The sequence below is a fragment of the Eublepharis macularius genome, chromosome 4, assembly GCF_028583425.1.
Source record: "Eublepharis macularius isolate TG4126 chromosome 4, MPM_Emac_v1.0, whole genome shotgun sequence".
In the NCBI taxonomy this organism is placed as follows: domain Eukaryota; kingdom Metazoa; phylum Chordata; class Lepidosauria; order Squamata; family Eublepharidae; genus Eublepharis; species Eublepharis macularius.
Window position 1 is genome coordinate 16,121,336 of NC_072793.1, and position 16,333 is coordinate 16,137,668.

The 16,333-nt window shown below is 48.1% G+C and overlaps 1 protein-coding gene across 1 annotated transcript in view; it reads left to right on the forward strand.

The window, feature by feature from the left end:
- Nucleotides 1–16,333, forward strand: part of ARSG (arylsulfatase G) — a 148,893-nt gene that overhangs the window by 40,717 nt on the left and 91,843 nt on the right. The window contains exon 2 of the mRNA XM_054975854.1: nt 12,547–12,909. Within this exon, the coding sequence (XP_054831829.1) occupies nt 12,680–12,909 (230 nt within the window). The 5' untranslated portion in view covers nt 12,547–12,679. The remainder of the gene's footprint in view (nt 1–12,546; nt 12,910–16,333) is intronic.

The window sequence follows — 16,333 nt, forward strand, 5'->3', positions numbered from 1 at the left end:
ACTGGTGCCAAGTTTTGATTGCAAACCAGTTTGTACAAAAAGAATACCCTATCCACCTCTTTCAATACCAGTAAGTGAATTATAATTTCAGGTAGGTAGTTCTGTTGGTCTGTAGCAGGCTCGAATCTTGCTCAGATTATAGTTGTTTACTTTTAAACCATTCCCCTTGGGTAGTTGGTTTATAAGTCCCTACTGAGGCCTGCGCCTGTCAAAAGATATATTTTCTGAAGCATGACCCTGCAGTGTTCAAGATAATCTCTCCTACAAGGGTAACATAAATGATTTTCAACAGTGGATTCCTGAAACTTGCTTTAGCTCTACACATTTATTCTGTCTGCTGTCCCTGATTGGGCTCAACACCGTGAAGCCCCGCCTCTCTTCCTGTTCATGCTCTTTCCCCCTCAGGGCCTTTGAGATTTCACCACCCGTCCATTTTTTGAGATTTCATTGCCCAGTTCCCAAACTCCTGCCATCAAGTCTTTCTTCATAGTCTCCAAGACGAGAAACGTAAAGAAAATTAGAAAAGTGTGACTGAATTCTATATACACCATTAAATGCTGGGTTTGCATGGTGCATTTTTGGAAATGCCAAATCCACACAGCACTATATCTGAAGAGGGTGTGAGTGGTACAGGAACGTGATACTTTGGCCCAAACGGCACGTTACATGTGATGCATAATTGCAACGGGCAGGGCCGGATCGAGGGGGGCAGGGGGGTAGTCTGCCCCCGGCGCCACCAGGGAGGGGGTGCTGGGAGCAGCTGCCAGAGGGCGCAGGCAGCAGCGTGGGCAGCCTCGCAGAACCACCTCCCGCACTGCCTTTCGCCTGCCCTGCAGGACAGGGGGCAGCCGGCTTGCTGTGCATCCCCCTGTCCGGCAGGGCAGGCAAAAGGCAGTGCAGGGGGCTGCGGGGCCACCTGCACCATTCGCCTGCCCTACAGGACGGGGCAGCCGGCCGCCCCGTCCTGCGGGGCACGGGAATAGCGTGGGTGGCCACGCTGACTTTTACCTGCCCGGCAGGGCAGGAGGTACGCAGCAAGCTGGCCACCCCCTGTCCAGCGGGGCAGGCGAAAGCAGCGCGGGAGGCTGGGAAGCCACCCGCGCTATTTGCCTGTGGGGAGGCAAATGGCGCGGGTGGCTTCCCAGCCCCGCACACTGCCTCCATTCCGCCCTGTGTGATGGCATCACCAAAGTGACATCATGCAGCGCGGGGAGTGCACGTGCACAAGGTGGCCGGCCTAGGGTTGCCCTGGGCGCAGGCAACCCTAGATCTGGCGCTGACCACGGAGACTTTCAGCAGGGTGGCAAGGGCGAGTTCCTTGTGGGAACTCAATTCTGAAGCACCACAGCGGCCTGGTTCAGGTCAGGACCATGGCTTGGGAGCAGGAGGGGCTTCAGCCACCTGCTGTGTCAATTTCCCAACCTGAAATGCCCCCAGGAGGCATTCATTTGGGTAGTGCAATTATTCCGTTCATGTGCAACCCTTTCAGTGCCTCAAATAGAACCATCCCAGGGAATTTTGGGGTTGGGAAAATGGTGCAAGTGGGAAAGATAATGCTTCTCTTCTCACCTGCATTCCCAGTCAGGATCAGGCCCATGTCATGCATCAGAATTGAGGCCCCAGAGGCAATTCACAGCTGTAAATGGCTGCGGATCCCTCTGGTGATCATGTCACGTGCTACGTGCAGTTTGGGCCTGAGTATCAGGCAAACAATCCGCTCTTTCAGCCTCAATGCCCCCCATCTACAGTTTAAAATCAGTGTGCATGAGCTGCTCTGAACATTCAGAAGTACTATATAAGTGCTGAGTAATACCATTGTACATTTACTCCATCCAAGATTCAGCATTATCACAAGAGCAACTGATTTTTTTAAAAAATGGAAGCATAGATAGGATTCCTGACTATTACTATTACTCAGGGCTTTTTGGGGGGAAAAGAGGTGGTGGAACTCAGTGGGTTGCCAGCACAGGGGGCAACTCTTGGCGGGAGGTGGTGGCCCTGGTACCACATGCGCGCGTGCAAAGTGCACGCACGCTGCCAGGACCAATGATGTCACTTTGGGTCAGCTGGAACAAGGGGGGAGTTTTTAAAAGTTTAAATTGCCCTCGGTGAAAATGGTCACATGGCTGCTGGAGTGGCACGGAGGGCAATCTAAACTCTCCTCTGTCTGGAGATCAGGGGTGGGGCCACCGGCCATGTGACCATTTTCAAGAGGTTCTAGAACTCCGTTTCACCGTGTTCCAGCTGAAAAAAAGCCCTGCTATTACTACTACTACTACTATTGGTGATAATTAAATATTCATCTGGCAGACTAAATTGGCTTGATTAACAACAAGCAAAAGGGAGACTTGATATGAATTAATTGTAGCTTTCAGGTTCCCTGTTCCGTGATTCTCCTAATAGTTTTGTAACAGTTGGTTCCGTTTCCTCAACTATCAAATCACACATTTAAGTCAAGGATCTCTCTGGTCCTTTAATAGATACACCGTTTAGATCGAGCACTGTGTACCTTTAAAGAAATAGCTCTTGCAAGTAACCATTGACCTATTTGCCTTCCACCTGGAAATTGAAGCTTTTGCCGAAGGTTCAGGGTGACTGAGGCTTATCACTCACTAGGACAACTTGCCGAGTGATCTCAGAGACAGGCTTTTTAACAGTACTGAGAATCAAACGAGAAAGGTTCGTTGGGGGCATTTTGTTATTGAAGCGTTGTTTTCTTTGGTCCTTCCTCTTAGTATGGCCGCAGAGATGTGGTTTCAAGTCATTCTGGATCTGGGCCCAGCTCTCTGGGCTTCGCCCCTTGAGAGCAGCCACCGTCTCCTCATTTGATTCATTCCAGTGCGGTCACCACGTCCTCCTACTTTTTCAGCTGTCCCCCACAGAGCAGAAGTCACTGGGAATGAGGCAGGGCTGCTGCTGAAAATGGCAGGATCGCCATCAGTGCCAAGTTCTCTGTGTTCCCCTTTGTAATACGCTGCCGCACTCGCCCCGTGTTGAGATGTCACGCTGTGGGTTTCCTCAACCATGCTCAACTCATTGGATGCTGCCAACAGGAGCAGGGAAACATGCAGGGCTCATTTTGAGGGGGAACGTGCAGGAACACAGTTCCCCAAAGAGGTCACATGACAGGTGGCCCCACCCACATGACTCTCAGCCATTTTGGGCCCGTTTCGGCCTGGATTGGGGCCAAAACAGCCTGGATTGGGCCTCTGATGGGTGGTGAATCACTCTCCCACTCAGCAGCAGCCCGATCCTGACCATTTGGGGCCCCTTTTTGCCATTTTGGGCCCAAGTTCGGCCCTGATTGGGTACAAAACAGCCAGGATAGGTGATGTCAGGGGGTGTGGCATATGCAAATCTGTTATGCTAATGACACACTTCCGGTGCTGTCAAGAGGTATGGTGTATGCTAATGAGTTATGCTAATGAGTTCCTCCAGCAATTTTTCTATGAAATGGCCCCTGGAAACATGGAATGTTGTTATGTTGCAATCTGGAGTCCTTGTCCCTACATGTTATGGAGAAGGATGGGAGAACTCAATACAGAGATGCTGTTTTCAGCGGCAGGCCTGCATCTGTAAGATACAGTCCAGTTCTCAAGTGCCTGCATGTCTTCCCAATGTCAGTAACTGAAAACAGAATTTCCAAAACAGCAAGATCTCCAAACAGGCTCTCTCGCTCTCTGGCTAAGGAATTGCAGTTTTTCTTAAAAAAAACAACAACAGTGGTATCTCTCTATCTATTTATTTCTATCCAGTCTTCTATCCTGTACAGGAACCCCAGTGCAGTTCAAAGTAAATAAAACCAGTAAATAAGAACAATACTCGAGATCTAACGGTATTCAAAAACCACTTATTATTGATTAATAGTAGTTAGCAGCCAATAATATCTGCAGCAAAACAAAGAATACCCACCAGAAGGGAATAGTTTTCGTCAACTAGAGAAACACGGGGAAGGAGGGAGCAAAACAGACCTCCATCAACTACACATTTCACGAGTGCCACTAAAGGCCATCTCTTTTGGTGGTCATCCACAGAGAAGGATCTCTCCTATGGGAGGAGGCAATCCTTGAGATATTCTGGTCCTAGACCGTTTAGGGCTTGAAGGATTGAATTAACTGGTAATTAGTGAAGTTGAAGTAGAAACAGAGTCACATGCTCCTGTCAGTAGGAACCTCTCGACCATCTGGCAGACCAGCTGCATTTTCAAACACTCTTGAAAAGCTGCTTTACATAGAGCATGTTATGGTAGTATAGCCTGTAAATCCCTAGGGCATGAGTAACCACAGCCAGATCCCTTCTGGCTACAAAAAGCACAGCCAGCACACCCGCCAAAGCTGGTTCTTGGCCACCACCATCATCTGCTTTCCAGTAGCAACGTAGCATCCAGCGTTGGGTAGGTGGTTGCAACCACATCTAACAAAGACACAGTACTCATTCCTAGGTCAGCCTGACTACAAACCAGCAATTCCTCTGGTTTGTCTGGATTGCATTTCAGTTTGTTCACCTCTCCATCTAGTTCAGTTCTGACCTCTGTCAGTGCTTCAGAACTTTCATTGCCTCCTTTGTATTTGATGGCAGTCCGAGAGAAACATCTAATGTACTTGGGGCGTGGATGAACAGTGCCATCCTAAGCAGAGTTATGTCTACAGACTTAGAAGGTTGTTAGGGACCACAAGTGCACAAGCAACAACGAGGCTTAGTATTGCCCATGCAGTCCAGGAATTGTTCTCTCCATGACATTGCAACTGAATTTGCTCAGATCTTATGAGATACTTGTCAGGGCTTGTCGCTGCCACCGCTGGGCAGGGCGCCAGCTAGGCCAGCCCTGATGTCAGAGGGGCACCAGGGATGCTGCAGGACCCTGCTCTGTGGAAGGAGGGGCGGTATACATCACCCTGACTCCCTCTCAATCCACTCGCTGGCCTGCTCAACCTGGCCTGCTTACCCCCTGCATCCTCCACCATCTCCTCCTCCCAGAACTCTCCTCCAAGCCACCATTACTGCACTGCTCTCACTCCACACCATCACTCCTTGCTCACACCCACCACCTCAGAGCTCTTCCCAGCCACCTTATATAGGGTTTCCTTTCATCGCCCCGTCCTCCTTCCAGGCTTGTTCCCTCTCCTGACTTGGCCCAGCTGTGCCTTCCCTCAGGTGTTTCCCTCCTACCACTAATTCCTTCTTGGCTTCTTTGCCTTGCTGGCAGGGTGGGGTTGAGTGTGAGCCATCCCCAGCTGAGGTCTCCTTGGCCTTGCTCATGAGGAGCTGCCCCAGCTGGCTTCTGTGCTGCTGAGCTTGCCTGGCCTTGCTCACGAGGAGCTGCCCTGGCCAGCTTCTGGGCTGCCTGCTCCTTGATGCTGGGCGGGGCTACCCATCTCCTCCCCCAGAATGCCTGTGGCAGCTCCACCTGGAGGGGCTTGGCTCCTAGCACCTCCTGAGCCAGGCTGCTGTCCTCTAGACGGGGTGTGGCTCTGGGCTGTAGTGGCTGCTTCTCCTCCTTGGCTGGTAAGGGCTCTGTTTGGGCTGTTGCTGGGTCTCTATTCCCCCTGCCTTGGCCATTTTCCTCTAGCCTGCTTAGCCCCCTCTCTTCCCCCTGGGGGGTGGGACTGCTCCCTCCAGCCCTCTGAGGCTTTGGCCTTTCGCCCCTTCCCCCTGGAGTGGGCAGGTTCTGGACCTGGTTGCTGGCTGGGGTGGCAGGGCCGCTGCCTCCCGGTTGCCTCCCACTGCTCCCTCCTGGCAAGTCTGGGGGCTGGGACGCAGACCCTGGACAATACTGTCCTGGGCCCATCCTAACTGCTCTTGACCATAGTCGTACTGTCTTATAGCTCAGTCTTATGACCTGCTGCATTAGCCCAGCAGTTCATAATCCCAGACTAAAATGCCCCAACAATATCAGAGAATAGTTGCTGCTCTCCTGCTTTGCACCAGGACGTTCCTCTCAGAGCCAAGCTACAAGTGACGCCTGACACAGGTTGGACACTTGTCAGCTTCCCTCAAGCTTTGATGGGAAATGTAGGCATCCTGGTCTTGCAGCTGTAATGGAGAGCCAACCTGTGTCAGGCGTCACTTGTAGCTTGGCTCTTAGAATCTATGCTGATATTTACCCCTCCAGTCTAATCTGAAGAGCTCCATGCCATGTGACTAGCAGGGCAGGAGGCACATCAAAAGACACCCCAATACGCCGCAGTCTGAGATCAGACTGGTTCCTCTTGTGGTGTGTCTTCATGACGTGCTGAAGAGCTGCTGGTGCCTGCTTAGAAACTACATGATATAGTGGAAAGGCCAAAGCCTGAAGGCCAAACTGAGCTGGAAGTTGGAAATCTGTGACTAGATCTCTCATCTCTTTAAACATCTCTGAATGGCATTCACGGGCCAGGGAAGAGGACCTTCGGATCAGGAACAAAGTCCCAGGCAGGAGGGGGCTAATCTTGTCCTCCCCTCCACCTGGTGTCCTTTTTGTGGTGCGAATCAGCCCTTGGAGGTGCCCAGCGCCCCAGAAGGAAAAACATAGTCGAAAAAGACCCTACTTGGCAACTGATGTTGCAGGGAAGCCTCTCTAATGAGGGGCTGGGGAGCTCCCATTCAAAGCAGTGCGCCTGCTGCTTCTCCTATCTCATCTGGCGCTCTTCTCCTGGAGTGAATCGTACAGGCTAGCGAGATAATCTCTTACATCTTCCCATTTTCATTTTGCTGCAATAGGCGCATGTAGCTGCCCCTTGGCAGTATAACATCCCAAACCTGCCAGCCAGTAAATATTCAAGGGGTGGAAGGGAAGATGCTTACAAGTCTCCTCGCTCGTCTTGCTTTCCTCTCTCTGTCCCAGCCTCCTTTCTTCGCTGCCAGAGATAAGTGCCTATTCCGGCAAGCAAAGCAGAAAGGAATAAATTGGGTAGATAGCTGGGAAAGGGGGGAGGCCAGCGGCTCCACTCACCGTATCGTATGTTTTCTTTGCTTCTCTGTTTTTGGTGTGTTAATAAAATATAAAACCAGGAGAAGATGATGCCCTTAAGCTCCTTTAATTAGTTAATCTCGGAAATGTCTCGAAAGCGTGTGCACACTCATTCGTTAAGCGTAAGAGCAGTCTGAATTCTTGGCATGCAGGGGGGCATTCCATGGGTATTCTTCGTGCTGTCTCAGAGCTCTGGTTTGTTTTGTTTATCCGTGTATTTACTCATGCCCCTCACTTATCTAGGTCACTCGCCCCCCTCCTCCTTTCGTTGGGTTGACTGACCCATCCAGTTTTGTATCTTCAGCTGCACATTCTTTCCCCAAGGTCATTGATACACAACTGGAAACATCTGTAATAATACTGGTCTTTGCTGGACTCAACCTGCCAGTTCCATCCACTTCCAACTGCTTATTCGTGGGTCTTTGATATTCAAGCTGGTTCTTCCGTCTTTCAAGTGTCATCCCCTGATAACATTCTTATTGTCCTTGCAGATTAGGCGGATGCTGATGGCTGTGAATAAATTGCGTCCAGCCCTGGAAATAGTCAGTTTTGTCCGGTTCTCGGCAGATCAAGTTGTTAAACATTTCGTGAAAGTGCAGCTTGGGAAGGCACCACTGAAATGATGTGTTTGTGTGTGTTATAAAAGTGATTGCTCTGTTGGTCTCAAAATAAAAATCCCATACAGCCTAGGGAAATGCCATTTGCCTGGTATAAAACAAGAGTTTGGAGGTGCCTTAAAAACTAGCCAGATGAATTCCAGCATAAACTTGCACGAGTCAGGCCTCATTTTATCCACTACATTTATTTGTTTTATTTATTTACATCATTTATAGTCCGCCTTTCTCACTGAGACTCAAGGCGGATTACACAGTATGAGGTTAATACAATCAGTATCAAGTATGTACATTTCAATACAATACCATAAGGCAGGGCTTTTTTTCTGGGAAAAGAAGTGGTGGAACTCAGTGGGTTGCCCTTGGAGAAAATGGTCACATGGCCGGTGGCCCCGCCCCCTGATCTCCAGACAGAGGGAAGTTGAGATTGCCCTCCATGCCGCTGAGCAGTGTGGAGGGCAATCTAAACTCCCCTCTGTCTGGAGATCAGGGGCGGGGCCACCAGCCATGTGACCATTTTCAAGAGGTTCTGGAACTCCGTTCCACTGCATTCCCACTGAAAAAAAGCCCTGCCATAAGGTAAACATATACAAGTTTAATGACACAGCATTAGCAAGGATCCAAGACATAGCAGAGATATGTATCTTCAGCAAAACATAATCAATTCTAGGACTCACATTAGACAGCATGGCGCGATGGTTGTACATAGGAGTACATATTTAAAGCAGCAGATAATATATGAGGCAAAAATGGTGATGAAGTCTATGATCCCCAACTTGTTAGTGAAGCACCTGAGACCCCATCCCTACAATGCAGCCCTCCCATTTGAGTAAAAAGCCATTTTGAATAGGTTTTGCATTGTTTACGGAAAGCCAGGAGAGTGGGGGCTCTTCTGACTTCTTCAGGCAGGAAGGGGCCACCACAGAGAAAGCCCCTGTACAGGCTGCTGCTGACTTCACCTGTGTGCAGCCTGGCACCTGCAGGAGACCCTGTTCAGATGAACGTAGGAGTGTGAATCCATCATGCAGCGGAAAGGCAGGGGAAGGGGGAACATCACAGAGAGAAGATGATTCCAAGATCCAGTGGAAAAGGTAATCAGTTCATTCAGAGACATTCCTAACTCATATTAGACAGAAAAAAAATCTGCTGTAACATGATTTGAGATAAGCAGATACAATAGGAAGTTATAGAGGCATAGCTGAATTAATTAACCTCAGTACGGGGTGGAATTTTAAAGATATTCGCACCTATGGTGAATTAGGAATCCCAGGTCCCCATTAAACCCTGGAGAGGTAAATTGTCTTGAATTCGTTCACGAATCCTAGATCAGAAGATTTTTTTGTTGGCTCCTCCCTTTGAAGTTTAGCCCCTACAGACTAACGCAGCTACCTGTCTGGAAATAATGTCGGCTGGTGCCCTTGTGGCGGAGTAGCAAGTTTTGGCACTGTGCAGAATCTTCCTGCGTCAAAAGCTGAACCGAGTATTAGGAACACGGTTCCTGTTCGTTTCTGCCTGGAGGAGAGGGCAGAGCTGGAAATACTGTTTCGAACCTGCAAGATGTTATTTTGGCCGTTAATATTGGTTCCTGCAGGTAGCTGACAGGGACCAATGAGAGATGCACGTCAGCTATACAGTCCTCATATAATTGCAGCATAAGCTTTCGAGAACCACAGATCTCTTAATCAGATCTGACGAGGAGAGCTGTGGTTCTCGAAAGCTTATGCTACAATAAAGTTGGTTAGTCTTAAAGGTGCTACTGGACTCTTTACTATTTTGCAATTGTAGACTAACTCAACTAACTCCTCTGGATCTATGCTCATATACATGGTTTCCTAAAGCATACAAAGAGAGTTTGGGGGGGGGGGTGTTGTTCTTTGTATCAGCTCCCCCCCCCCCCCGTGCTGCTTCCTGACCTGAAATGGGCTGGGTGGGAGGCACTGTTTACTGTATGTATCTCATAAGTGCACGTACAGCAAACAGAGGCCTTGGGCTTTTTCAGGTTGGGAAAACTGCGTATGGAGAAGGCTGAAGCCCCTTCTCTTTTTTGTGCTGCAGACTTGATTGGAGTCAGGTTCATACATGTCTGGGAAATGAATTCCCAGCACAAATGTGCAGCGTGCATCTGATGACATGAACCCAGGGAGGACTGGAGGGGGGGGAGACATAATGTGTGGTTTGGCCCCTAATCAGCTGAAACTACATAACCCTTTACTTCATAAGTAGGGTTGCCTCATAGTAACAGCCAGAGGAGACTAAGAACAGTTGCATGTGGGATGGAATGCTAGCTTTTGTGGGTAGATCCAAAGGAGTTAGCTGTCTTAGTCTGTAGTTGCAAAATAGTAAAGAGCCCAGTAGCACCTTTAAGACTAACCAACTCTATTGTAGCATAAACTTTCGAGAGCCACAGCTCTCTTTGTCAGATGCAGCACCTTTAAGACTAACCAACTTTATTGTAGCATAAGCTTTCGAGAGCCACAGCTCTCTTTGTCAGATGCAGCACCTTTAAGACTAACCAACTTTATTGTAGCATAAGCTTTCGAGAGCCACAGCTCTCTTTGTCAGATGCAGCATCTTTAATGCTAACCAACTTTATTGTGGCATTAAGCTTTTGAGAACCACAGCTCTCTTTGTCAGATGCAGCACCTTTAAGACTAACCAACTCTGTTGTAGCATAAGCTTTCGAGAGCCACAGTTGTCTTCGTCAGATGCATTGCCATTTAACGAAGCAAGCTTAAGCTACAATAAAGTTGGATAGCCTTAACGGTTCCTCTGGACTCTTTACTCTTTCGCTTTTGTGAGGGCTCCATTAGGCCTTCATTGACTTGAGTTGCAAGGGGCTCCAGTATTGGTCAGGAGCTACGTGCTTGCATCACACAAGTTGAGTTTTTATGCTTGGCTTCGTTTCTAGTGAATGATGTCATCTTTTCATTATGAATACGTCAGGCATCTGTATGTAAACTGAATTTGCAAATGGCACGCACTCGCCTTTGTAAGTTCTTGAAAATCATTTTACGTCTTTATGCTTCCTGTGTTTCTCTGCCCCCGTATGGTGTCTGCCAGAGACTAGCGACTCCTGTCTGAACTGTTCTGTGTGTGTCCTGTCTTCTGTCATGTTGGATATGCAAATAAAATTGCCTTTCACCAGCTCCTAACGGCATAATCAGGCATGACTTTATCAGTTATAGAAGTTAGATCAGTTTCTGTTATCCCCCCCCCCCCACACACAAACACACGCTCTTGTATTCACCTTGGCTTAAATTTGATTGTGAAAGTGCAAATGAAAGAAACACATGAGTGCATTTGAAAATGTGCCATTCCAGCATCAAAATAAAACACAGCCCCACCCCCACTCCCACTGCCGGCACCAGGGTTTCTGGTGCCTGTGGCAACCCTGCACGCGCGCGCCACGGACTGTGCAATGACATCATCGCGTGATGACATCATCGTGCAGCGCAAGCTGGGGGCATTCGCTGGTGGATAGCTGGGGTGGCAGGCGGAGGCTGCTCTGCGCTCCGCCCATCGCCCCAGCAGCGGCTCATGGCTGCTGCACCCAGCTGGGGGTGTGTGGCGGCGGCGACAGTGGCAGCGGCGCGGGTCTGGCTGGCTGCAGCAGCTGTGGGCCAGCCATGCCAGCTCCATGGTGTGCGCCTCCACCCCTGACACCCCCTCCAGCGCCTCTCCAGTGCCCTTGCACCTGAGGCCACTGCCTACCTGGCCTCTATGGGCACGCCGGCCCTGCCCACTCCCAATTCTGATTTCTCTTTGTTTTCTGGCAAACACATATTGGGTATAAGCTGAAGTTGAGCCCGCCATAAGCAAAGTTGAAGGGTGACCCTATGCAAGTGAGACTAGAAGAAAATAATTGCATCCTTTGTCAAGGTGAAGATGTGTGAATTTTGAGGAACAGCAGTGATACAGAGGATGCAGCAAAACTTGGGGGAAATGATCAGAATTCCTCTCCTTGCAATTTAGTTTTATATTTTCAGCTTTTATATTTTCAGGGCTTTTTCAGTCCTGGCCCCAGCCCGGTGGAACGCTCTGTCCAATGAGACCAGGGCCCGGAGATACTTGTTAGCTTTTCGCCGGGCCTGTAAGACAGAGCTGTTCCGACCGGCATTTGGTTGATGCGAGGCGGTGCCCCCTAGCCGGGGGAGTACAGCATACGCCCTCTATACTAGTGATACTTCCATCTCTCATATTTCCCTGCCAAAATGCTTCAGAGATGGCTAAAAAGGTGGTCGTCTAGATTATGTGCCGCTGTGTTATATATATATTTTAATCTGCATATTTAAGTTGTTTTATGGTTTTTAATTGTATGTACTGTGAAATATGATTTTAAACTTGGTTGTAATCCAAGCCTGCTGATGCAGGGAGGGCGGAATATAAATCGAATAAAATAAAATAAATATTTAGAAGTAATTCCGGTATTAATGGCAAAATGTAATGGAATTAACATTCCAGAATAAACTTTTGTGGACTAGAACTCGTTTTTTCAAAGGCAAAGAAGATTGCATCTGAAGACATGAGCTCTAGCTGGAATAAAAAGGTGCCACAGGTCTCCAGCCACCTGACTTTAAGGTGCTGTGCCCCAAAACTCCATAAAACACCCTCCCCAGATGACATTTTGTTGCTACCGTGTTTGGATTTTCCCCATCTCTGTTTCTGATTTCCCTTTCTGCAGAACTGAAACACATACTCTGAAATCGAGAAGATTGTGTTTTTGTTATCTGACACTGATAATCACGTGTCCTACAGAGTCTCTCAGTTTGCACTCGCAGCCAAAAAGATAAGCTCTAAGGTGGTACTGAATGAGGCTGTTTCGTGACTCCTGGGATAGTTTGGCGTACTGTATTGTTTTTAATTAATTTTAGTAACCTATATAAACTGTGATAAGGGATTTAATTGTTTATTAGTCAATGTTTGGTGAATTGTGACGGCCTATGGCTATAGACAATAAACTCTTTGGACTTGACTTTTTTGCAGAACCGCGGAGACATTCCAAGAGGTACGAAGTTTTGTGCTGCTTCTGAAGAAACCAAGCCCATGATTATGAGGATGTTTTGAAGCGAACCTTCAGCATTCATGCCATGTCTTCTAGAAGAGCGTTCTTGATGCCATGGCGATTCTCTTCCTTAAAGCATTTCTCTTGGTGTCAGTAATCTGCTTCGTTGGACTGCTCTGCCATCACCATCCGGGCATCTCTTTGCGTGGGGGGAAAAACCTCTCCGAAAAGCCAAATTTCATAATAATTTTAGCAGACGATATTGGATGGGGAGACCTTGGTGCCAACTGGGGCAAACGAAAGGACACGCCTAACTTGGATAAGATGGCAATGGAAGGAATGAGGTCAGCTTCAAACCAATGCTTAACATTTATTTCTCAGTTCCCTTTGATTTGCAGTGGAAGTAGAATTGCGAAGAGGCGTAAATAGCATGTAGTTCAACTGCACTGACGACAGGTACACATCCAGAGTAGAAGAGCATAACAATGCACTCTGTATGAGCATCCCATAATAGATTGGTATTATCAGGGGTCATTTCGTAGAAAAAGAGCGGGAGGAACTCATTAGTATAACTCATTAGCATATGCCACGCCCCTTGCCATCACCAACAGTGTGTGATTAGCATAACTGATTTGCATATGCCACACCCCCTGAACTCACCTATCCTGGCTGTTTGGGACCCAATCCTGGCCATTCAGGGCCAAAATTTCAGGGCCAAAATTGAGACCAAAATGGCCAAAAAGAGCTGAAAATGGCCAAAAAGGGGTCCAAAATGGTCAGGATCAGGCCGCTGCTGAGCGGGAGAGTGATCCACCACACGTCAGAGGCCTGATCCGGGCCGTTTTGGCTCCAATCCAGGCCCAAAATGGCTGAGAGTCAGGTGGGCGGGGCCACCTGACATGTGACCTCTTTGGGGAACTGCCAGAACTGCGTTCCTGTATGTTCCCCCTTGAAATGAGCCCTGGATATCGTACAGACAGTGTTGTATAGAGGTTAGAGCATCAGGCATCCTCCTCGTATAATTAGTCTCTTGTAGCTTGGCTCATAGTCTTCCATTTTCGACTATTACATGTCAGTTAATTTCTTTGAAGTTAGCCAGTTTATCCTATACATAATTGTTCATTCCCTTTCTGTATAAATGATTATTTCTAAATTTACTTTATCGGCACTGTTTTCCAAAATGGCAGTCGTCTAAGCTGCTTAATAAAATGCATCTTTCCTATTTAATAAGACACAGGGTTTTTTACTAATCACAAGTGGCATTTTATTTGCAGTTTTAAAATCTGAGAGGCCCACTTTTTATGTTTCCACTGTGCAAGAGCTAAAGAAATGCAAGATACCAAAAACTGCAAGAGCTAAAAAAAGAAAAGAAAGAAATTTGGTTAAAAATACAGAAATTCTGTGTTCGTGGTTGTTTTTTGAGGATGGAGAAAACCTGTCATATCTTCAAGAGTTTATAGCTTCTCAAAAGACGTCAGCACTGGCTTGTAAAACCTGCGAAACCTGCCCAGACAAACTGTTAAGGAGCTGAGATAGTGGCAATGATTGGAACTTTCATTGCTTACTGTGTGTATTTTTATCATGTGGCGTAAACTGTGAATATGATTGCTTCATTCATGGCACGTACACGGACAATGGATCAGAAGGTTTTTTGGATAACCAGATGTCTCTCCGTTACAATATGGGCAGTCCGTAAAGTACTTATGAATGATGTTCGGCCGGCTGTATAATGTTCCTAGTTAAACAGCACAATAGAATTTGAAAGGTTTAATTCAGACCATGAAGCTGTGTTGCTTCCATACTTTGCATACATTGCCTCAGCAGTCCTTACAGAGTAGGTAGGATGCAGAGAGGCAAGCAGTGCCCAAGGTCACAGAGCTAGTTTGTGGCCCAAGCTGAATAAGCAAGATCCAGCTGAATATGCAAGAACCAGAGTGGGGTAGCCATGTTAGCGTTTTGCAGCCAAAACTGCAAAGAAGCCTGTAGGTCATTCAGGACTTTATTGTATCTGGCTTTGCTGAGCTAGAGCTCACTTCTTGAGCTGGGTGTCTTGTTGCACTCATTTGGCAGAGACTTAGAGCCAAGCTACAAGTGACTTTTTTCACGCGTAGAACACTTGATCGTTTTCGCAAGTTTTCCTGGGAACTGAAGTCCCAGTGTCCTTCCCCTCTCTGTTAGAATCGCTGCCTGAAGAGCCAGAGAAAGCCGGCTGCAGCATCAGCTTTTGCAAATCCAGAGCAGCTCCCCGGGAGCAAGATGCCCAGGGAGAAAGCTGCAGCTGCCCGCCCCCAAAGATCGTTGAGAGCAGGCTTGTGGCTGGAGGAACGATTTGCAAAAGCTGCTGCTGCCGCTGGCTCTCTCTGGCTCTTCAGGCAGCGATTCGAGGGAAAGGACACTCGGACTTCAGTTCCCAGGAAAACTTGCGAGAACAATCAAGTGTTCTCCACGTGAAAAAAGTCACTTGTAGCTTGACTCTTAGAGTCTCTCTACACAAGATCTCTGACATGTGTTCTTCGTGTGTTGGAAGACACAATGTTAGCCTGGAAGCGTAGTTTTGAAAGACAGAGCCACCAGAGATCGCTCCGGAGAGGACAGATTTTCTCACAGTCCTCCGCCGCCTCTGGCATGCCAGACTGTCGACTCTTCCGAAGTGTTTACCCTGCCCCCCTTGCTGCTTAAAACTTTGGATTAACTGAGCCTCGGCAGGGCAAAGGCTCCAGAAGGGAAGTCAGTCCGGCATGCCAGAGGTGGCGGGAGGCTGTGAGAGAATCCATCCCATCTGGAGCGATCGCTGGTCATGTCTTTTGAAACTACATTTCCTGGCGAACATTGCGTCTCCTGACACGTGAAGAACACGTGCCCAGGCATCTCGTGTACAGAGACTCGTAGATACACATTGGTACAAAGAAAATGTGTGTGTGTGTGTGTGTGTGTGTGTGTGTGTGTGTGTGTGTGTGTGTGTGTAGGGGGGGTATCATGAAGTGATGCCAGAAGGCTCAGAAATTCAAGACACCTCCATTTTCCATAAGCAGAACAGAGATAAAAACACTTTCTGGTCCAAAGACAAACAATACAATCTGGAAAGAGTGTGAACCACTCCCAACTACTGATAAAGTGGCAAAGTAAGATAAACAATGTCTGCAGATGAGGGGCAATGGTGTTCTATCATCATCATCATCATCATCATCAGGGGCCATTTCATAGAAAAAGAGCTGCAGGAACTCATTAGCATAACTTATTAGCATAACTCATTAGCATATGCTACGCCCCTTGACATCACCAGAAATGTGTCATTAGCATAACTGATTTGCGTATGCCACACCCCCTGACCTCACCTATCTTGGCTGTTTTGGACCCAATCCTGGCCATTCAGAATGGCAAAAAGGGGCTGAAAATGGCTGAAAAGGGGCCCAAAATGGTCAGAATTGAGGTGCTGCTGAGCAGGAGAGTGATCCACCACCCATCAGAGGCCCAATCCTGGCCGTGTTGGGACCAATCCTAGCTGTTTTAGGCCTGATCCTGGCCATTTTGGGCCCAGTCTAGGCCAAAACGGGCCCAAAATGCGGCGCACAGGGCAATCTAAACTCCCCTCTGTCTGGAGATCAGGGGCCGGGGCCATTGTGACCATTGTGACCCTTGTTGAAAATGTGACCATTTTCAACAAGGGCAATTTAAAAAACTCCCCCCTTGTTCCAGCTGACCCGAAGTGACATCATTGTGCGGTCTTGAGTTCCACCACTGAGTTCCACCACCTCTTTTCCCAGAAAA